Raw genomic sequence first — 22,774 nt, 5'->3', positions numbered from 1 at the left:
TAGGGACAGGTACAGGTACAGAGACAATTGAGGTTATTGTTACTGTATTATTAAATTCCCATTTACAATGTGCATTGTAACATGTGCCAAGGTTCTTAAGTAACACCTTCTTTAGATCGGCGAAACCAAACGCAGGCTCGCCGATCGTTTCGCTCAACACCTTCGCTCAGTCCGCCTTAACCAACCTGATCTCCTGGTGGCTGAGCACTTCAACTTCCCCTCCCACTCCCAGTCTGACTTTTCTGTCATGGGCCTGCTCCAGTGCCATAGTGAGGCCCACCAGAAATTGGAGGAACAGCACCTCATATTTCGCTTGGGCGGCTTGCAGCCCAGCGGTATGAACATTGACTTCTCCAACTTTAGATAGTTCCTCTGTCCCTCTCTTCCCCTCCCCCTTCCCAGTTCTCCCTCTATCTTCCTGTCTCCACTGATATCCTTCCTTTGTCCCGCCCCCCTGACATCAGTCTGAAGAAGGGTCTCGACCCGAAACGTCACCTATTCCTTCTCTCCTGAGATGCTGCCTGACCTGCTGAGTTACTCCAGCATTTTGTGAATAGATACCTTCGATTTGTACCAGCATCTGCAGTTATTTTCTTACAGTACAGTGAGACAGATCATTCTGACAACTGCAACATTAACCGTATATTAATCCCATTTTATTCTGCCCATGTTCTCATCAACTTCTAGTTTTACCAGTCACCAACATGCCAGAGACAGTTTACAGTGGTCAGTTAACCTCCCCACCTTCATGTCTTTGGGATATGGGGCAAAATACAGGGGGACCCACAATACAAGTGTGCAAAGTCTTTAGGGCATACTTGCAAACTCCACACAGACATCAGGAATGAACTTGAGTCTCTTTCTACTACACAGGATCCTGGTTCCCATGCCCATTCTAAACTCAATTGATTAACTGAAAATAATATACTGTCAAAACATCTTTTAAGAAAGTGAGTTAAGCGTGTTCAGATTTTAACAATAACATCCAATCGCATGGAAAATGTGCCAGGCTGTCACCACCAAGGTCCTGCGTGTGCCATATGGTTGGAGTTTTATTGCTAACAAGCATATTTATTTCTATGCGTGACAGTATATTTCTAAGTCAGGGTGGTGTGTGACAGCAAGTGGCCGTGTACCCATGTGAATGGGTCCCTTGTGCTTTTCTGTGACAGGTGTCGCAAGTTGAGGTGGTGCTGCTGAATCAGACTTGGTAAGTTTCCTTACTATACAGCCCAAAACTAAAGGAGATGTGTATAGAGGTTGTAGCTAGCTACAAAATAATAAGGTAGCTTTAGTGGGAGATTTTAACTTCACCTAATATTGACTGGGCCACCCATAGCACAAAGGGCCTTGATGAGGGGGCGGGGGAGAGGGGGATGGACATTGTCAAAATGGACTTCAGCAAAGCCTTTGACAAAGGTCCAGCATGGTAGGCTGGAAGGTTAGATTGCATAGGATCCAGGGAGAGCTGGCTAATTGGATACATAATGGAATTGTGGATAGTGAAGAAGAGCCCATGTTTTGAGTTACCTTACTCAAAAGCTACGGTGCTAACTGCGGCAGTCTTAGACTCCTATTCCTGGGGGAAAGAGCTTGCTTAAAATTTGCATTTCTCACAGAATAGATGTCCATGATGAGACAGAAAGGCTCTGACAAACATTGACAGATGAGTAAAGAGAGGATGTTTCATTTCCTTCCACACTTAAGAAGGAAATGAGGAATTTCTTGTCTAAGAAGCTTAGGCATCTTTGGAATTCTCTTTCCCAGAGTGTTTTGGAGATAGAGCCAGTATATTGTACGCCAAGGTAGATTTTTAGACCGTAGGGAAGCTTTGGAGGGGGGGGGGGGGGGGGGGGGGAGTTATGGCAGAGAGTGATTATTGCGATTACCAAGAAAAAAGATCAGATCAGCAGTGACCTCATTTAATGGTGGAATAGACTCCCGAGGCTAAATGGTCTACATCTCCTCCTAATGTCCTTCAAATTCAACCAATACACTCACCCAAGAGACACAAAATCACGGAGTAACTCAGTGTGACAGGCAGCGTCTCTGGAGAGAAGGAATGGATGGCGCTTTGGGTCGAGACCCTTTTTCAGACCGCAAAGTCTAGTCTGAAGAAGGGTCTGGACCTGAAACGTCACCCATTCCTTTTCTCCAGCGATGCTGCCTGACCCGCTGAGTTACTCCAGTGTTTTATGTCTTATCTTTGGTGTAAACGGGCATCTGCGGTTCCTTCCGACACAATCCACTCACCTGTCGGATATAATCCCGAAAGCGTTTCAAACTGCCGATGGCGGTGGTGAGGTGATGGTGGTCTGCATGCTCTGCTGGAGTATGCAGTTGCAAGGCATGCAACAGTGATGTATACTCGTCAAACCGCAAGGATGGGGCCAGAAGGATTTCATGAAGCCTGCAATGACAACACACGAGACCGCTGAGGAAAATGCGCTGCGATGCAAGCTCGCCTCCTGATGAATCAATGTTGATGAGTGGTTACCTCAGCATTTTGGTCATGGGCGTTCGTTCGTGCCTCGTCAGGAAGGCACGGAAGCTTGGGATTGTGTTTCGACACTAAAAGAAACGGTAAAGCAAGCCTTTGGTTAATCAGGGAAGATGTACAGAGTTTCCCCAGTTCTTAACTCCTGCCCTTTCACTGAATTTGGCTTTTTCCTGCTTGCTGTGAGGAAAGAATGCCAAAGGGGACCTGAGCCCATGATGTTTGTACCAGGATCCATCAGTTCATCTCATCAATCGTCCATTCCATAAACCTTTCTTGACCTTTTCTTTTCAAAATACTTTTCCAACTCCCATTTTAATTGAATCAACTTCACAGCCTGTAAAGTGAAAGTTCATAAGTGCTCAATGTTTAAAAATAAATTCTCAGTGGCTGTTTTTTAACCAGTAATGTTAAAATATCTCCCTATGACTTGCCTTGTCTTACAGAGGACAATCCCGCCATTACCTCTTCCACTGATCATGCATATTTTGTATTCATTCAGTGGATGTATCACAGGTAGAGGAAGCATTTTGACACAAGAGTGTACAGAAGCTGGAATCTTGAGCAAAAAAAAATCTGCTGGAAGAACTCAGCGGGTCCTGAAGAAGGGTTCCAATCCAAAACATGTCTATTAATTTCCCTCCACAGATGCTGCTGGACCCACCGAGTTCCTCCAGCGCTTTGTTCTTTTTGCTAGAGAGAGCATGCATTGGCTTCCCTGAATTGCTTTCAAAGATTTGTGTGCAGGTCTTCCCCCAGGTTACAACAGGGTACCATTCCTGAGAATGCTTCATAACCCAAACAGTTTGCAAATTGGTAATGCGGCCACCCAGCAAGATGTTTTTAAATAAAAACGTAGGCTAACCAAAGGCGACATAGTGAAACCAAGGTATTTAACTCAACCAGATATTGCCTCTAACCAAACTCCCACACGACAGAACTGCAGATGCTGGTTTACACCGAAGATAGACACAAAATGCTGGAGTAACTCAGCAGGTCAGGCAGCATCTCTGGATAGAAGGAATGGGTGATGTTTCGGGTTGAGACCCTTTTTCAGGCTGAAGAGTTACTCCAGCATTTTGTGTCTATCACCAGATCCATCTACCGGGCTCCCAAATTTGTGTGTACAGGTTAACCATAAGTCGTAACCTCAGGAGGCTTTGTATGTGATCCCAACACTAGCTATCTTTGTTCCAGTAAATGTTATATGTTAGATTACATTGCCTCTCCTTTTCATACACCACACAATTATGCTCAAGCGATCTTTAAAATTATGAACGTTTTTGAGATGCGAGGCATCCACCCATCATTCACCAGGCTTTGTCCTGCCCCTCCTGTCTTCCAGCTTTCCACCACAATCAATCTGAAGAAAGGTCCCGATCCAAAATGTCACCTATCCATGGTGCCCAGAGATGCTGCCTGACCGTTGAGTTGCTCCAACACTTTGTGTCTTTTTTAATAAACCAGCATCTGCGGTTCTTGTATTTACAGCTGAAGCCCTGCCTGAAATGACTGGGGATTAATATTAGGACTGCTTAAGTGGACACAAATGAAGAGGGCCGAGTTCTCGGAAGGAAGAGATGACAGAGAGGGAGGGGCAAGGCCTTGTAGAGATTTGGGAACAAGTATGAGAATTTTAAGGACAGCTGGATTCACCGTCTACTCCGTCCCATGTTGCTGAGGTCCGCCATTTGGTTTTGGGTCATGGGCACTGGGATGATACTGGTTGTAGAACTACTTCAGTGAAGGGCAACAAAAGATTTTGGTAGCACTGTGGTTTAACTCATGGCGGCACAGTGGTGCAGTGATAGTGTTGCTGCTTTACAGCACCAGAGACCCCGGTTTGATCCTGACTGTGGATGCTGTCTGCACGGAGTTTGCAAATTCTCCCTGTGACCACATGGGTCTTCTCCTGGTGCTCCAGTTTCTTCCCACACTCCAAAGACATGCAGGCTTCTAGGTTAATTGGCCTCTGTAAAATTGCCCCAAGTAGACAAGTGCCCTGTGTAGTTGGTGCAGATTCAGTGGGTCGAAAGACCTGTTTCCATGCTGTATCTTTAAACTAAACTAAACAGTTCTGTTTATCTGTGTCTAACTTGATGACTAAGTTCCAGTTCAAGAGTTTGCAGCATTGCATTTGCTGAGTATTTTCATAAATTCATCTTAAAATAACTAACTCTAGGTGAACTACCCAAATCTGTTCACTGAAATCTGTAAATCTGAAATCTCGTACCTTATCGAGGGTCTTCAGGATGGCGCCGTAGTTGTTGAAATAGTTTGTGTAAACGCTAAGTTTGTTGCTGAACTTAATGAAGACATCTCCTAGGCATTGCGGAGGGCCCCACTCCTGGAGACGGTCAGTCAAGTCCTTCAGTAAATTCCTACACGGTTCAGTACAACCATCATTTGTTATTGGAGTGAGAAATGTAACCGGCACACAGCATATGAATAATGAGATTTTTATACAAATGAAAGGCTCAGATGGTTTATATATGATTAGATGGGGGAGGGGGGGAGGGAGAGACAGAGATAGAGAGAGATAGATCAATAGATAATTAATAACAATAACTATCGGGTCCTCGAACTGACCTGCTGAACCCTAAGCCTACCTCAACAACGGAACACTAAAGACAACCTCTTGCACTACCATTGACTTGTTTTCTTCCAATTGAGTTTGCACCAATGTCTTTTGTTTTCTGCAGGGTTTTTTTCTTTTTACTGTCTTGCTGAATTTCTGTGTAATTCATGTACAATTTGTTTTTGTGTGTTTGTCTAAGTCTGTGATGCTGCTGCAGCGTGATTTTCATTCTATCTTACTTCACTGTACATGATCAAATGTCAATGAACAACTTGACTTGGATTCAATTACATACTGAAAGCTAAACAAGAATAACAAATAGTTTTGTATAGAATAATGGAAAGATTGGAGGGGATTCCGTGCTAATCAAGGGTTTTGGAAAACATTGTATCTACAAGCTGTCAAGTGAATCGCATGGGGAAGATGGTTCATTTGTTGAAATTAATATAGGTTCATTAATGTCATGTGTATCAAGATGCAGTGAAAAGCTTTGGTTGCAATGCCATCCAGGCAAATTATATGCGTATACGAGTACAATCAAGTCATACACAATTACAATAGACAGTGTAAAGAGAAAAATACCAGAGTGCAGGATTTCGAGATACAGCATTGTAGCATTGCAGTTACAGAGAAAGTGCAGATAAAAATACAAAAGGTGCTACAACCACAATGAGGTAGGTTGGAAGATCAGGACTGCACCTTAGATTATGGGAGGACCATTCAGTAGAGTCACAACAGTGTGGAAACAGGCCCTTTGGCCCAACTTACCCACGCCAACCAACATGTCCCATCTACACCAGTCCCACCTGCCTGCAGTTAGCCTATCTAGCTCTAAACCTGTTCTATCCTTTACCTGTCCAAATGTTTCTTAAACATTGCGATACTTCCTGCTTCAACTACTTCCAGCAGCTTGGTCCATACACCCACCTCCCTCTGTGTGAAAAAGTTACCCCTCAGGCTCTTATTAAATCTTTCCCCTCTCACCTTAAACCTATGTCCTCTGGTTCTTGATTCCCCTACTCTGGGCAAGAGACTCTGTGCGTCTACCCGATCTATTCCTCTCATGATTTTGTACACCTCTATAAGATCAGTCGTCTGATAACAGCAGGGAAGAAGCTGATCCTGAATCTGATGGTTTGCGCCTTCAAGCTTTGATATCTTCTGCCGAAAGGTAGAGGAGAGAAGGGGGAATGGGCAGGGTGAATATGGTCCTTGATTAGGTTGGCTGTTTTCCCAAGGCGGCCTGCAGTGTAGATGGAGTTGAATGGGGGGGGGGGGGGGGGGGGGGGAGATATGAACACATGGAGAGAGTTAATGAATGCCTGTGTACCCTGTTCACCACCTTCTACCTTTCACAGTGCGCTGTGAGTTTAGTTTGAGAGCACCACTCTCACTAAAGTGTCAGATAGAAACCTGTTGAGCTCCAGGATGGCCAGAATGTCGGTAAAGATGCAGTGGATGTTGGCGATGCTCAGGATGGCTCGGTTGGAGGCCAAAGCTGCGCTGAGCGGAGCCCAGTAAATGCTCTTCACAATCTCCAGGGTCTGCGTGTACTCTCGCTCGCTGGTCAAAGCCTCCTTGGCAACCCGTGTCCGCTTCTCCACAAAGCCACCAATTAATTTTCTGTCCTACAAAAATAATGGAAAATATAAAAGTGCTTTGTTTGGATGAAAGGCTACTTATCAATTCCCTGAATGTGGGCATGGCCAATTGGTCATTCCTCATTGTCCCCGTGAACCACCTCCTTGAAATTCTCACACCTCATGTGGAGAAGGTGCTTTCACATGAGGGAATTGATCCAATGATAATAAGAGACTTGGACATGATGTTCCCTTGTTCCTTCCCTCCAAGCTGTCAAGGCTGCTGTCGTCTCTGCAGTGTATTTTGTAGATGGTATAACGACTGCAGTGGACTAATATTTAGAGGTTAAATATTGGAGGCAAAAGGTAAGCTGATCACATGGGCTGGATGGAGTTGAACTTCTTGAATGCAGGTCACCAGTCAAATGATTTAGTGATAAATTGTATTTAGTTTAGGTTAGTTTAGAGATACAGGCCCTTTGGCCCACTGAGTCCGCACCGACCAGCGATCCCCGCACATTGACACAAACTAGGAACAATCTTATATTTGTACGCCAAGCAAATTAACCTACAAAACTATGTCTTTGGAGTGTGGGACGAAACTGAAGATCTTGGTGAAAACCCAAGCGGTCATGGGGATAACGTGCCAACTTCGTACAGACAGCATCCATAGTCGGGATTGAACCGGGTCTCTGGCACTGTAAGCACTATAAGGCAGCAACTCTACTGCTGCACCACTGTGCTGCCCATATTTACTGACATCCCTAAGAACCATAATCATACAATGCGGAAACAGGCCCTTTGGCCCAACTTGTCCACGCTGACCCCCACATCCCATCTGTACTAGCCCACCTGTTTGAGCGTTTGGCCCGTTTCCCTCTAAACCTGTCCTATCCATGTACCTGTCTAATTGTTAAACGTTGTGGTAGTCCCTGCCTCAACTACCTCCTCTGGCAGCTTGTTCTGCCAAAGCTACAAAGTTAAAAATCACTTTGGATGTTTCATTGTGTTAAAGACGCCTGGTAGTTGAATCCAACTCATGAAGGCTCGTGTATAAAACACATATATCTCAAGGTGTTGAAGAATTGTGAGGACTCACCAGGTGGGTCAGCTCCTCAAATATTTCCTCACGACATGCAAGTTTCCTGGAGGTATGGTCCACACCTCTGATTACAGCCACAACATTTTCCTTACAGAAAAAGAAAAAAATAATTGTGGCTAGGTTCACAGTATTGGGACACTTGGAGAAACTCCATCTGCCATTGCCCAGCCCATTGGCCCACTTGATCAAGATCCTGTTGTAATTGGGGTGGCATAGTGGGGCAGTGATAGGGTTGCTGCCTTACAGCGCCAGGAACCCGGGTTAGATCCTGATCACGGGTGCTGTCTGTACGGAGTTTGTACGTTCCACTTTGACCGCGTTAGTTTTTCTCTGGATGCTCCAGTTTCCTTTCACACTCCAAAGACGTAGGTTAATTGGCTTGTAGGTTAATTGGCTTCTGTAAATGGCAAATTGTCCCTCGTGGTTGTGGTAGGATAGTGCTAGTAGTGATCACTGGTTGGTGCAGACTTGGTGGGCCGAATGGTCTGTTTCCGCGCTGTACCTCTAAAGTCTAACATCTAAAGTCTTAGTTAACCTTCTACATTGTCCACTATACCAACAATTTTGGTGTCATCCACAAACGTACTAATATGCCATTCTCATCCAAATCATTTGTATAAACAACAAACAACAGTGGAGCCGACATCAACCCTTGTGGCACACCATTTGTTACAGGTCTCCAATCTGAATAATGACCCTCTACCACCACCCTCTATCTCCTACCTTCAAGCCAACTTAGTATCCAAATGGGTAGATGGCCCTGGATCATATGTGATCCAGCCTTCCAGACCAGCCTACCCTGTGGTACCTTGTCAAAGGTCTTGCTAATTTTCATGAAGACATCTACCACACTGCCCTAATCAATCTTCTTGCACCTCTGCAAAAAACCCATGCAAGTTTGTGAGATGCGAGTTCCCACTCACAAAGTAAATGCTGATTATCTGTAACCCCCCACCCGTACAACCCTTTTACAGCTCCCTGCATATTTCATCTTCTAATTCCCTCTCCATAAGTACCTGTAGTACAATGCCATTAATGATCACTCCTTCATATTTTTCAGATCCACCCATATAACCTCATTGGAGAATCGCTCGGATTTATCCTCCCTAAGTCCTGCTGAGATATTCCCCCTCATCAAAAATCACAACTCCTTCTCCTCTCTTAACTACACCTCTATCCCTCCTGTAACACTTGTATCCCTTAAGATTGAGTTTGCACCAATGTCTTTTGTTTTCTGCAGTTTTTTTCTCTTTTTACTGTCTTGCTAAATTTCTGTGTGATTTATGTACAATTTGTGTTTGTGTGTTTGTCTAAGTCTGTGATGCTGCTGCAGCATAATTTTCCTGTAACACCTGTATCCTGTAACACTTGTATCCCTTAAGATTGAGTTTGCATCAATGTCTTTTGCTTCCTGCAGTTTTTTTTTCTTTTTTCTGTCCTGCTGAATTTCTGTGATATCCAATTCTCTCCCTTCCTCGGCCAGGTTTGTGTGATAGCTACAATATCCTAGTCCCATGTACGTATCCATACGTATCCATCCATCCATGACCAAAATGGCGGCGCTGCCATAGCAGCTGCGGCTTACCTGCGGTCCATTTGTCTTTGTGTTTTGTTGTTTTTTTGTGTCTTAATTGTCGATGTGATGTGGTGTTTTTGTGTTTGTGTACTATGTGTGGGTGTGGGGGGAGGGGGGGAAACTGTAAAATTGTAAATATGTGTCCCTTCCGAACGGAGACCCGACCTTTGTTTTCTGGGTGGTGTCTCCGGTCCTGCTGCGGCCTACCATCGGCCCAACTCCTGGAGCTGGCGGCCTCCAGGGCTCCGGTTCGCAGAGCCCGCGGATCGGACTTACCATCAGCGGAGCCGGCCGTCTTCGGGGCTGCGGGAGCGGCTGCGACTCGCCTTAGGCTCGGCCCGCTGCGGACCGTCCGGTGCGGCCTGCAACCACAACAACCTGACCGCGGGAGAGGACGGCAGGAGAAGGGAAAAGACATTGTGGCCTTCCATCACAGTGAGGAGAGGACTGGAGGAGACTCACTGTGATGGATGTTTCTTTTTTTGTGTGTTTTGGGGGTTGTGTAATTTTAATGCCTATTTTAATGCTTTTATTGTTGGACTGTGGGTGACTGAATTTCGTCCAATTTGGATGACAAATAAAGCTATCTTGAATCTCTTGAATCTCTTGAATCTCTTATCTTGAGTTTGTCTCCCTTATCTGCCGGGCCCTTTTTGCATTTAAATAAATGGCGTTCAATCCATCAGTCTTTCCCTTGCGCCCTGCCATGCTCCTGTCTGAGCTGTCTACTGGTGCAGGGCGGCAGCGAATACACTTGCTCATGTCTTGCTACTGCTCAGTGCGTCCTGATTTGAACGATACTTAGAAACATAGAACTGACAGGAGCAGGCCATTCAGCCCTCCCAGTCTGCCCTGCCATTCAATATGATCATCCAAATTTGGTACCTTGTTGCTGCTTCCTCCCCACATGCCAGGTTCTCATCTCAGCTTTAAGAGAGAAGATACCAGCTTACATCCTGGTGTATCTGCTGAGCCCAGCAGGTATATTCCCCTTCCCATCTGATCTGATATCATTCCACGGAGCTTCATCCATGTTTGATCGCTGACCAAGTTAGTAAATGAGAAGGTGGGTGACAATAGGCATCTGCCCAGCTGGTGTCTGTGAATCTTTCAGAAGGAGCCCAATCTCAGAAAGTTATGGATTTCAGTTCTACTGTCTGGGTCTCGCTGCAAGTACCATGGATTACTTTGGTAGCTGAGAAGTTGTGAATGGAATTGAACACTTTGCAATCATTAGCAAGCATTCCCACTTCTAACCATACGATGGAAAGAAGGTTATCCGTGAAGCAGTTTAGTTTAGAGATACAACTTGGAAACAGCCCACCGAATCTGCGCTGACCAGCGATTCCCACACACTAACACTATCCTACACACAGTAAGAACATTTTACATTTTTACCAAGCTAATTAGTCTACAAACCTGAATGTCTTTCACAGATTCACAAGTGATAGGAGTAGAATTAGGCCATTCGGCCCTTCGAGTCTACTCCGTCATTCAATCATGGCTGATCTCTGCCTCCTAATCCCATAATCCCATTTTCCTGCCTTCTCCCCATAACCCGTTCTAATCGAGAATTTGTCTATCTCTGCCTTAAAAATATCCACTGACTTGGCCTCCACAGCCCTCTGTGGCAATGAGTTCCACAGATTAACTACCCTCTGACTAAAGACGTTCCTCCTCACCTCCTTTCTAAGAGTGTACCCTTTAATTCTGAGGCTATGACCTCTGGTCCTAAACTCCCCCACCAGTGGAAACATACTTTCCACATCCACTCTATCTATGCCTTTCATTATTCTATGAGTTTCAATGAGGTCCCCCCTCAACCTTCTAAACCCTTTAGAGTTGTGGATGTGGGAGGAAAGCAGAAGTCCTGGAGAAAACACATGCAGGCCACAGGGCGTGCAAACTCTCTACAGATAGCACCCATAGTCAGGATCAAACCTGGGTCTCTGCCACTGTAAACCAGCAATTCTACAGCTGCGCCACCGTGCCGCCCAGTTGAAGGTGGCTGAGCCTAGGACATGGGCCTGAGGAATTCCAGGCAACACCAAGGGAAATAAATTAAGGGTAGGGGAAAGAAGCAGGTGGGAGGACTAACCTTAGCAAAGAACCAGCACAAGCACAGTGTACCCATTGATCCACCCCTGAACTATGACTCTCTGGTTTATGAATGAAATAGAACAAACAGACCTTCAGTGGAGCCATCCCTCCATCAACTTCTGTCAGGAAAGTTTCACCAGGTTTCAATAACTTGTTCTTAGATCTGCTCATCAGGAAGTTGGAGAGAAATCCTAGAGGGTCCTCCTGAAAACCGAAAGCAAGAAATTGACTCTACTCCCATCTGCTCATCTCAGGTCTCCACAAGCCCACGACAGCCAAGTATAATTAACACATCCGACACTTGAAATGTGCTTTGAAAATAGAAATAAAAAATGGCTGAAACTTAGTAAGTTCGGCAACATCTGTGGAGGGAGAAACGGAGTCAATATTGCAGGTCGGACACCATTCATCAGGACTGGGTAAGAGTTTCTAAAAAAGAATAGGCTTGGTTTGAAGTGCGTAGAATGTAGAACATTACTGCACAGAATTATGCTCTTTGGTGCACAATGCCCATGGCAAGCATGATGCCAGGTTAAACCAATCCTCTCTGCCAGCACATGATCCATATCCCTCGCATATGAATGCCTCTTAAATGCCACTGATGAATCTGCCTCCACCATGTTTGACCTCTGACCAAGTTAGTCAGTGATATGGTGGGTGACAATCTGTCCTGGAGGTGTCCTTGGATCTTTCAGAAGGAGCCCATCTCAGAAAGTTGTGGATTTAAGGTCTACTGTCTGCTACCATGTTCCAGGCACCCACCACTCTGTGTAAAAAAAACATGGCCCAAATATCTATGTACTAAAACTCTCGTTTGTTTGATTGTTTGTTCCTGGACTACAGCCAAAACGGTACACGATACAGGATTACCAGACTGCAAGCTGAATCTCATCACAAGACGTGAGCATAGGTGGCCAGAGACCAAGTTGAAGAGTTTGGAATCAAGGAGGATCTTAGAAGTGTTGAGAAGGTTCATCAGGTTTAATTCTTGGAATGAAAGGATGGACGTGTGGTGAGAATGAATGAATGAATGCGTGCTTTATTCTCACATGTGGCAAGTCACAGTGACATTCCTTGCCTGCATACCCAAAGAATGCAAATAGTCGCCCCATCAGGGCGCGGACAAAGTTACAAAGCATCCCGCGCGAGGTCCACCTTTGTTCTCCTTCCTCCCCCATGGCGATCTCCCCACGCCGGGACCTCCATTGTTCTTCCTCCCCCCTCACGGCGGTCCCCCCATGCCGTGTCCTCCTTTGGTGAGGTTGAGCAAATTGGCTGATACTCATTGGAGTTTAAAAGAACAAGAGGTGACCTTATTGAAACATGTCAAATTTTGAGATGGTTAGCTAGGGGGACTACTGAGAGTATGTTTCCCTAAGTTGGGGTATTTGAAACCAGGCAGAAAGAGGGATTGCCCCATTATAGGAGCAAAGAGGTCCTATATTGAGTATAGGAGCAAAGAGGTCCTTCTACAGTTGTACTGGGCCCTGGTGAGACTGCACCTGGAGTACTGTGTGCAGTTTTGGTCTCCAAATTTGAGGAAGGATATTCTTGCTATTGAGGGCGTGCAGCGTAGGTTCACTAGGTTGATTCCCGGAATGGCAGGACTGTCGTATGTTGAAAGGCTGGAGCAATTAGGCTTGTATACACTGGAATTTAGAAGGATGAGGGGGGATCTTATTGAAACATATAAGATAATTAGGGGATTGGACACATTAGAGGCAGGAAACATGTTCCCAATGTTGGGGGAGTCCAGAACAAGGGGCCACAGTTTAAGAATAAGGGGTAGGCCATTTAGAACAGAGATGAGGAAGAACTTTTTCAGTCAGAGAGTGGTGAAGGTGTGGAAGTCTCTGCCTCAGAAGGCAGTGGAGGCCAGTTTGTTGGATGCTTTCAAGAGAGAGCTGGATAGAGCTCTTAAGGATAGCGGAGTGAGGGGGTATGGGGAGAAGACAGGAGCGGGGTATTGATTGAGAGTGATCAGCCATGATCGCATTGAATGGCGGTGCTGGCTCGAAGGGCTGAATGGCCTACTCCTGCACCTATTGTCTATTGTCTATTGTCTATTAACACAGAGTTTATTCTCTCAGAGGATTGTGACTCTTTCCCTGACGGAGATTTCTTCAAGGCCGAACTTAACCAAAATTTTAGAGAAACAAAACATATCTGAGGAAAGATGTGTTAGCATTGGAGAGGGTCCAGATGGCATTTAAAAGGTCCCAAAAAGTTCATCGACAAGTCAAATCGGTAGTAAAGAAGGCAAACACAATGTTAGCATTTATTTCAATAGGGCTAAAATACAAAAACAGGGATGTAATGTTGAGCCTCTATCGGCACTGGTCAGACCGCATTTGAAGTATTGTGAGCAATTTTGGGCACCATATCTGAGGAAATGATGTGCTAGCCCTGGAGAGGATCCAGAGGAGATTTACAAGAATGATCTCATAAATGATTGGCTTAACATTTGATGAGTGTTTGGCGGCACTGGGCCTGTAGAAGGATGAGGGGGGACCTCATTGAAACTTACCAAATAGTGAAAGGCCTGAATAGAGTGGATGTGGAGAGGATGTTTCCATTGGTTGGAGAGTCTAGGACCAAAGGCCATAGCATCAGAATAAAAAGACATACCTTTAGAAAAGAGATGAGGATTTTTTTTAGTCAGAGGGTGGTGAATCTGTGGAATTCATTGCCACAGACAACTGTGGAGACCGTCAGTAGATATATTTATGGTGGAGATTGACAGATTATTGATTAGTATGGGTATCAGGGGTTATGGGGCGAAGGCATGAGAATGTGGTTAAGAAGGAAAGATTGATCAACCATGATTGAATGGTGGAGTAGACTTGATGTGCCAAATGGCCTAATTCTGCTCTTAGAACATGAACTTATATGGAGATAGCAGGAAATTAACAATGTGAACAGAATTGGTTACACCTTGATCTTATTGATTGATGGATGGCCTCTCCCCCTTCTTTAGTAGTGAGTATTTGGAGAGCCTCAGAGCGCTGCACTGAAGCCCATCTCTTCTTCCTCATTACAGCACTGCTAAAGAACTACCTCAGGATAAGCCTTTGGTCATCTACCCTCGCATCCATTTCAGTGGCTCAATATCAAAGATTGGTTTGATAATGCTGCCTCAAGCATTTCAATGCCTCACAGGCACTATGCAAATGTTATTGCTTCTGGTCAAAGGAATTGCAGCGTTCCTCATTCCCGACACTGCTCCAGTTTTTAACCAATTTGACATTGGGGGACTGTGGTCAGTTTTGGTCACCCTGCGACAAGAAAGATGCCATTTAGTTGGAAAGAGAGCAGAGATATAAAGATGTTGCCGGACTCAAGGGTCTGAGTTACAGGGAGATGTCGGACATCCCAGTATTTTATTCCTTGGAGTGCAGGAGACTAAGGGATAGACAATAGACAAAAGGCAATAGGTGCAGGAGTAGACCATTTGGCCCTTCGAGCCAGCACCGCCATTCAATGTGATCATGGCTGATCATTCAGAATCAGTACCCCGTTCCTGCCTTCTCCCCATACCCCCTGACTCCACTATCATTAAGAGGTCTATCTATCAGATCTTACAGCGGTGTAGTAAACTGTGAGGGGATTAGACAGGGTGAATACACACTGCCTTTTCCCCAGGTTAGGGGAATCAAGAATTAGACTGCATGGATTAAAGGTGGGAGGGAAAGTTGCCCGTCAGGAGGAACCTTTTCACAGAGAGTGTGGTCAACTTTTTCACAGAGAGTGTGGTCATGTATGGAACAAGCTGTCAAAATAAGTAGTTGAGGCAGGTAAAATAACAACATCTGAAAGACACTTAGACAGGTAGAAGGATAAGAAATCTTTAGAGCGATATGGGCCAATTGTGGGCAAATGGGACTAAAGTGAATGGGGCATCTTTGTTGGCATTGATGAGTTGAGCTGTAGGACCCATTCCCGCGCTGTATTGCTCTATGATTCTAATTTATCCTAAAGCAAATCAGTGGGTTTATTTGGCTTAGAATTACCTGTTTTTCCCTTGACATTAAGGTAAGTCCTTCAGTTAAGGCTCGAGCAACATCTTGGTTTTGCTGGACCTCAGCTGAGCTCATCGAGTCAAACATTAGCTGTCCTGCAGGTCAGTAAATGGACAAATTACCTCCTCACCTATGGCGACGCGCAAGGCACTGAAGCTCAACGTTACTTCTGGTGCCGAAGGAAACTGAGCATCGGCAGAAATAGGAGCAGTGAGAATAGAGCGCGAAATAACAGAATGAAGCAGATTAAAGCAAAGAGATCCCCAACATAAAATAGGCTTGTTACATAGTAAATACCAGAAATTACATTTGCAATTATGCAACATCTCCGCATGGTTACACATTGCAGGGAGCGTTACCAGACGACAAGATGAATCACATTAGGAGATACAAGGTCAAGAACAGATTGCCAAAGTGTTGGTCAAAACGTGTGGATGAAAGAGCACCTGTTGAGTAGTTCACCAGAGAACAGGACAGGGAATGGGAGGAGAAAGGGTGAAAGCTGAAGAACAGGAAGATGCTGCAGGGAAATGAGAAGAAAATGGAAAAGGGAACTGAACAGGAGTGGGGGGGGCGGGGAGATGAAGGACGGTGTTAAGTCCCTGCAGTGGCGGCAGCCCCCAGGGCAAGAATGGGTTCCATTTCAACAGACGGCCATTAGTAGATTTTGCCTGTGTCGGAAAATAAATCCCTCAATGTGGTAACCCTACCTCCACAGTAATGTAACGGATGGCTTCAAAAGCACCTCGGACTGATAAGAAAATAATTACTCAAAGTGAAGGGAGAGAGGAAACAAGTTCTGCTCTTCCTAGGAACAAACATATGATGCATGTTGGACTTTTTAATTTAGTAACATTATGGGAGCTTGTTCATATGTAGGGATGTCTGTTAGATAATAGACAATAGACAATAGGTGCAGGAGTAGGCCATTCGGCCCTTCGAGCCAGCACCACCATTCAATGTGATCATGGCTGATCATTCTCAATCAGTACCCCGTTCCTGCCTTCTCCCCATACCCCCTGACTCCGCTATCCTTAAGAGCTCTATCTAGCTCTCTCTTAAATGCATTCAGAGAATTGGCCTCCACTGCCTTCTGAGGCAGTGAATTCCACAGATTCACAACTCTGACTGAAAAGGTTTTTCCTCATCTCCGTTCTAAATGGCCTACCCCTTATTCTTAAACTGTGGCCCCTGGTTCTGGACTCCCCCAACATTGGGAACATGTTTCCTGCCTCTAACGTGTCCAACCCCTTAATAATAGTCGGGTTCCTATCCTGGGATGGCCTGTGCGTATTCACAGGTTCAGGAGCTCTGTAGGATTTAAGGAGCTCTGTGGGATATAAAGAGCGCTGTGGGATTTGAGGAGGGCTGGTAACATGGAGAGAGGAACAGAAGCCAGTGCCCATGTATAAAGGCCCTGGTGAGGTTTTCACTGGGTCAATGGAACAGTCTGCTTGTTAGGATTTGCTGACAGTGCCCCTTGCCCCCGTGGCATTCAAACATCTAGTTGACAATGTCTTAATAATGCTTGGGGTCGTACCGATCATCCTGCCACAGACGTGCCGCTGTAGTTGTCTGAGGTGCGGTTCCATCTGCCCACGCGCGTGTCCCAGGACCTCTGCCCTCGCTTCAGCCATCCTGGTCCACGCCTGCAGCTTCTTCTCAATCAAGTAGCGGGTCGGGGGAGACGGGTCCTCGGCTTCCCACAGCCACTCACTGAGGACTAAAATCCAACACAGCTGGAGAAACTATGTTCGAGAAGCATTCTACACTGACACTTATCACAGCCAAAGGAGGAGATGGTTCTAATGCAGGCAAAATGAGATTAATACCGATGGTCAAAAAGGTCGGCATGGGCCGAAGGGTCAGTTACTGCATTGTACGACTCAATGACTTCCTGGTCATGGTAATAGTCAATGTTCCGAGTCCTAACTCACGCCACCTGCTGCTGTTACGTCGCCACCACCAGCCAACCCCTGCCTGCCCTTTGAAAAACAATGCCAGCAAGGTGTTGAATTCAAGATTTGCGCGCTCGTCTTCAAATCCTGGCATTGCGTCGGCACTCTACATCTCTGTTAGCCTCTCCTAACCTTACTGCCCTCGGGGTCCCTGTATCCTCTCCTATCCTTGCGGCCCTCGGGGTCCCTGTATCCTCTCCTATCCTTGCTGCCCTCGGGGTCCCTGTATCTTCTCCTATCCTTACTGCCCTCGGGGTCCCTGTATCCTCTCCTATCCTTGCTGCCCTCGGGGTCCCTGTATCTTCTCCTATCCTTACTGCCCTCGGGGTCCCTGTATCCTCTCCTATCCTTGCTGCCCTCGGGGTCCCTGTATCTTCTCCTAACCTTACTGCCCTCGGGGTCCCTGTATCTTCTCCTATCCTTACTGCCCTCGGGGTCCCTGTATCCTCTCCTATCCTTGCTGCCCTCGGGGTCCCTGTATCTTCTCCTAACCTTACTGCCCTCGGGGTCCCTGTATCTTCTCCTATCCTTACTGCCCTCGGGGTCCCTGTATCCTCTCCTATCCTTACTGCCCTCGGGGTCCCTGTATCTTCTCCTATCCTTACTGCCCTCTACATCCCTGTATCCTCTCCTATCCTTGCTGCCCTCGGGGTCCCTGTATCTTCTCCTATCCTTACTGCCCTCGGGGTCCCTGTATTCCCACAAACTCTTCCTCTTGTGCATCTCTATTCATTTTCCCATTCACCAGTGCCTCGGCTGCTGCTGTGGCACATGGCTCTGGAATTCCTTGACAGGCCTCCACTTCCTTCCCTTTGTTTTCTTATAAATGTCCTCACGGACGAGATGTGAGCATTTATTGCCAACCATAATTGCCGTAAAATGGAGCTAGTAATTTCAGAGAACCACAGAGTGAAGGGGCTCCCTGCCAAACTGGTAAGGATGGCAGATTTCCTTCCCTGAAGGACATGCCGGAAGTAAATGGGCATTTATGAAAATCCTATGGTGTTTTGATATAATTTCAGCTGCCTATCCATTACGGCTATTACTACTGTGGACAGGACAACTCTGCAGGTGTCTACCTGCAGATTGGACCCCAGGAGAACATGCCTGTTCCCAGTTTCCTGTCACATACAGTTAAGGTTGGAAAGGATCTGTTGACCACCCTGATTGGCTCTCTCCCATCCAGTGCCATGAACAACTGAGAGATCCCTCTGAGGCATCCAATCGAACATCTTCTCAATGATGTGTAGGAAAGAACTGCAGATGCTGGTTTAAATTCAAAGATAGACACAAAATGCTGGAGTAACTCAGCGGGACAGGCAGCATCTCTCGAGCGAAGGAATGGGTGACGTTTTGGGTTGAGACCCTTCTTTAGACTTCAGTCTGAAGAAGGATCTCGACCCGAAACTTCACCCATTCCTTTTCTCCAGAGATGCTGCCTGTCCCGCTGAGTTACTCCAGCATTTTGCGTCTATCTCCTCAATGATACCATTCTGCCTCATTGGGATCTAGAGATTCCTGGCCCTCAGTCCATCACCAATGCCAAATGCTCTCAATACTTTCCCATTTCCTGCTTTTGTTTGTTTTTTGCTTTTCTATTCCTGCCTTTGGGTTCCAAACACCAGATTCAGATTGGTCAGAATGGTCTCGACCTGAAACGTCACCCATTCCTTCTCTCCAGAGATGCTGCCTGTCCCGCTGAGTTACTCCAGCATTTTGTGTCTTGTCTTCAGATTAGTTTATTGGTGTATTAAAGGGCTAGCATAGTGGTGCAGCTGGTAGAGCTGCTGCCTCACAGCGCCACAGACCCAGTTCAATCCCAGCCTCGGGTGCTGTCTGTGTTGAGTTTGCACGTTCTCGCTGTGACCACGTGGGTTTCCCCCGGGTGCTCCATAGGTTGTGGCCACTGTTTCCAAATTGTAAGGGTTTATGACTCTTCCCTGACTATCCAATCAACTCTGAATATATACGAATGTCACAGTGAGATTTAAAAAAACATTAACAAGCTAAATAGACAAACATCCATAACATACATCGATAATATAAATATAGAGGGGCACACTAACTACATTCGCAGACAATACAAGTGGCTAATAGATTGGTCAGTAGGGCTGGCAAATGAAGTTTAATCCACAGCTGGAACATGGCATTAATACGAATGCGTGGCCAGCGGTCAGCATGGATGTAGTGGGCCAAATGGTCTGTTTCCATACTCGACGATTACACGAATATTTAACAAAGTTGCATAAAATTGTGAGGGAACTAGAAACACAGGACGGACCTATTTCTCTTAGCTGAGTAGTTAAAACCCAGAGGGCCGTGGTTTGAAGTAATTGGTAGATGTATTAGGGAGGATATAAGGAAAAACAATATCAGAGGATGGTGGAGGTTTAGAAGCTTTAAAGTGGCATGGTGGCGAATCAGTAGGGCTCCAGCTTACAGCGCCAGAGGCCCGGGTTCGATCCTGACTGCGGGTGCTGTCTGTACATAGTTTGTACGTTCTCCCCATGACCTGCGTGGGTTTATCCGGGTGCTCCGGTTTCCTCCCACACTCCAAAGGCATACAGGGTTGTAGGCTAATTGGCTTGGTAAAATTGTAAATCGTCCCTAGTGTGTGTAGGATAGTATTGGTGTACGGGGATTGCTGATCACTGGCACAGACTCGGTGGGTCGAAGGGCCTGTCTCTGCGCTGTATTTCTAAACTAAATTCACGGCCGGAAAGCGTAGTGGAGGACCCCTCGTGGCATTTAAACAGTACTTGGATATGTGCTGAAAGAGCTGTGATATGCAGGGCTATGGACTGAATCTTAAATGGGATTAGGATGGCTTGCTCTATAACTCGCACAGATACGATGGGCGGAATGTCCTCGGTTGTGAGTTTTCAATCTCTTATCTCTGTGAGGATGGTGCACTTCTGTGCTTGTTAATGTGAAATCCACCAGGCTCTGTGAATTCTGATTCTCCATCCCTTAGAAGCTAATTTAGAGGAATTTCCAACGGGTGTCCCAGAAGTTACACATTCGCAGTGATTGGGGGTAGGAGCCATATTGCCATCTGCAAGCCAGGCACCCAACCTAGTCGAGCAGTACTGAGATTCAGCTGGCTGAGTTAACAACTAGCTGGCATAATTAGCTCCTCCCAGAATCCATCCAGTGTGAACCACTGTGTTAATGTCCGATTCACTCTGGGAAAGGCAAAGTATTGTGCAACGTACCTCAGAAGCTAATCTGACTGAGGGGCGGACTCTGTGGATGAAGCATGGTACCACTTGTTTGTTTAAACATAGATTGGAACAGCAGATTTCTACACCACACATTCGGGAATCCAGTGAGGCATGACGTTATTTACAGAGCTCTAGTGGAGAGGTGGAGCGCCTACCGTGTTGGTAGGATCCTGTCACCATCCCTGTAGGCGAATCATGACGCACACCAGTCAGTGAGGAGAGCTGGGACAGGAGTTCCATTCCCACCTCTGGCAACAGAGAAAGAACAGGTTAAAATAAAATCAACATGAAACAAGGAATCCTCAGGATGTTCAGGAGCGGGAGCATGGTGTCTGGCCTCTTGTCTGATGGAAAGTTAACTCAGCTCTCACCTTTGTCCTCATTCAAGAGTCAAGAGTCACGAGTGTTTTATTGTCATATGTCCCAGAACAATGAAATTCTTACTTGCAGCAATGCAATAGAATATGCAAACACAGTACAATGTAAACAATATGATAAACGAGAGAAAAAAGTTCAGTGAGTGTATATATACACACTCACAAATACACATATATATAGATCGGGCAGCATCTCAGGAGAGAAGGAATGGGTGACGTTTTGGGTCGAGACCCTTCTTCAGACTGATGTCAGGGGGGGCGGGACAAAGAAAGGATAAAGTTGGAGACAGGAAGATAGAGGGAGAACTGGGAAGGGGGAGGGAAAGAGAGGGACAGAGGAACTATCTAAAGTGGGAGAACGTGCAAACTCCACACAGACAGCACCGGTGGTCAGGATTGAACCTGGGTCTCTGGCACTGGGAGGCATTGGGTCTACCAGACACGCCACCCTGCCGCCCACTCTCAAGTGCAGAGAGCTAACCTGATGAGGCCAAAGGTGCAAAGATGTGAATTCGGCCCCCGTCTTCTTGTGATAGGACACAGCCAGTGAGGTTCTCCCAGAAGTCTTGTATCTTAGCATCTGGCAGAGTCTTTGAGCTGATTTTGTAGCCTGAAAAGTGGATAAAATAGTAAATAGATTAAAGATGAATAACTGAGCACCCTGCTTTGCCGATCATTTTGAGTTTAGCCTTGTTTCTGGTAACCAAGCTGACGTTCCCCAGACACTGGGATGGAGATCTGGGATTCCTTCCATGCACCCCGTCATGGGCCAGTGGAAAATGTTAAGACCAATGGGATTTTGTTGGGTCATGGTTATTATTATGGGTGATGGAGGAAAGTCTGGCAAATTTGACATGCTCTCTGTTTACTGTCTCGTGTATCGAGGTACAGTGCAAGGGTTTAGTTGCGTGCTAACCAGTCAACGGAAAGACAATACAATGATTACAATCGAGCCATTCACAGTGTACTGATACATGATAGGGGAATATACGTGATAAGGGATGAGGAAAAGGAGGGGGATGCAGGTGAACCATGAGGTGGGCACCAGCTGGAGAGGCCGAGTGCCCTCTTGTGCTCCTGATATCAAAGCGGAACAGGTTGGCATTGGTCAACAGGCTGGAGAAGGCAGGGGAATAGGGTTAAGAGGGAAAGATACATCAGCCATGATTGAATGACAGTCCGAAAAACAACCTTCCACCATCACCCTCTGCTATCTTCCAAGAAGCCAATTTTTGATCACCTTGGATCCCATGCGATCTAACTTTCCAGAGCAGCCTACCATGTGGAAGCTGGTCGAATGCCTTGCAGTTCTGGTCACTGCATAACAGGAAGGATGAGCAGGCTTTGGAGAGGGTGCAGAAGAAGTTGGCCAAAGGAGAAGTTGGACAAATTTGGATTGTTTTCTCCTGGGTGTCAGAGGCCAAGTGGAGTCCTGATAGACGTTTACAAGTTATGAGAGGCGTTTTTAGGACAGACAGTCAGAGTCTTTTCCTCAGTGTAGAAATGAGAAAAAATAGAGTGCATGGGTTTAAGATGAGAGGGGCAAAGTTTAAAGGAGAATTATGAGGCAAGCATTTTTTATTACACAGAGATTGATAGGTGCCTGAAACATACTGCCAGGGGAAGTGATAGAGACAAACACAATAGTGAAATGTTAGAAGCATTTAGGCAAACATGAACAGGCAGTGAATAGAGGCATACAGATCACATGCAGGTAGATGGTGTTCGTTTAATTTGGCATCATGGCCAGCACAGACAACTTG

At 46.0% G+C, this 22,774-nt stretch overlaps 1 protein-coding gene across 1 annotated transcript in view; it reads right to left on the bottom strand.

Annotated features, from left to right (window-relative positions):
* Positions 1 to 22,774, bottom strand: part of ect2l (epithelial cell transforming 2 like) — a 44,830-nt gene that overhangs the window by 3,343 nt on the left and 18,713 nt on the right. The window contains exons 9-18 of the mRNA XM_078405978.1: positions 21,493 to 21,621; positions 20,790 to 20,882; positions 16,993 to 17,175; positions 15,444 to 15,547; positions 11,524 to 11,637; positions 7,755 to 7,844; positions 6,489 to 6,703; positions 4,731 to 4,878; positions 2,498 to 2,571; positions 2,254 to 2,410 (exon numbers count right to left, since the gene is read on the bottom strand). Coding sequence (XP_078262104.1) covers positions 2,254 to 2,410; positions 2,498 to 2,571; positions 4,731 to 4,878; positions 6,489 to 6,703; positions 7,755 to 7,844; positions 11,524 to 11,637; positions 15,444 to 15,547; positions 16,993 to 17,175; positions 20,790 to 20,882; positions 21,493 to 21,621 — 1,307 coding nt within the window. The remainder of the gene's footprint in view (positions 1 to 2,253; positions 2,411 to 2,497; positions 2,572 to 4,730; positions 4,879 to 6,488; positions 6,704 to 7,754; positions 7,845 to 11,523; positions 11,638 to 15,443; positions 15,548 to 16,992; positions 17,176 to 20,789; positions 20,883 to 21,492; positions 21,622 to 22,774) is intronic.

This window comes from Rhinoraja longicauda, chromosome 9 (genome assembly GCF_053455715.1).
Source record: "Rhinoraja longicauda isolate Sanriku21f chromosome 9, sRhiLon1.1, whole genome shotgun sequence".
Classification (NCBI taxonomy): Eukaryota; Metazoa; Chordata; class Chondrichthyes; order Rajiformes; family Arhynchobatidae; genus Rhinoraja; species Rhinoraja longicauda.
This window is presented reverse-complemented; position numbering and strand designations above follow the sequence as displayed.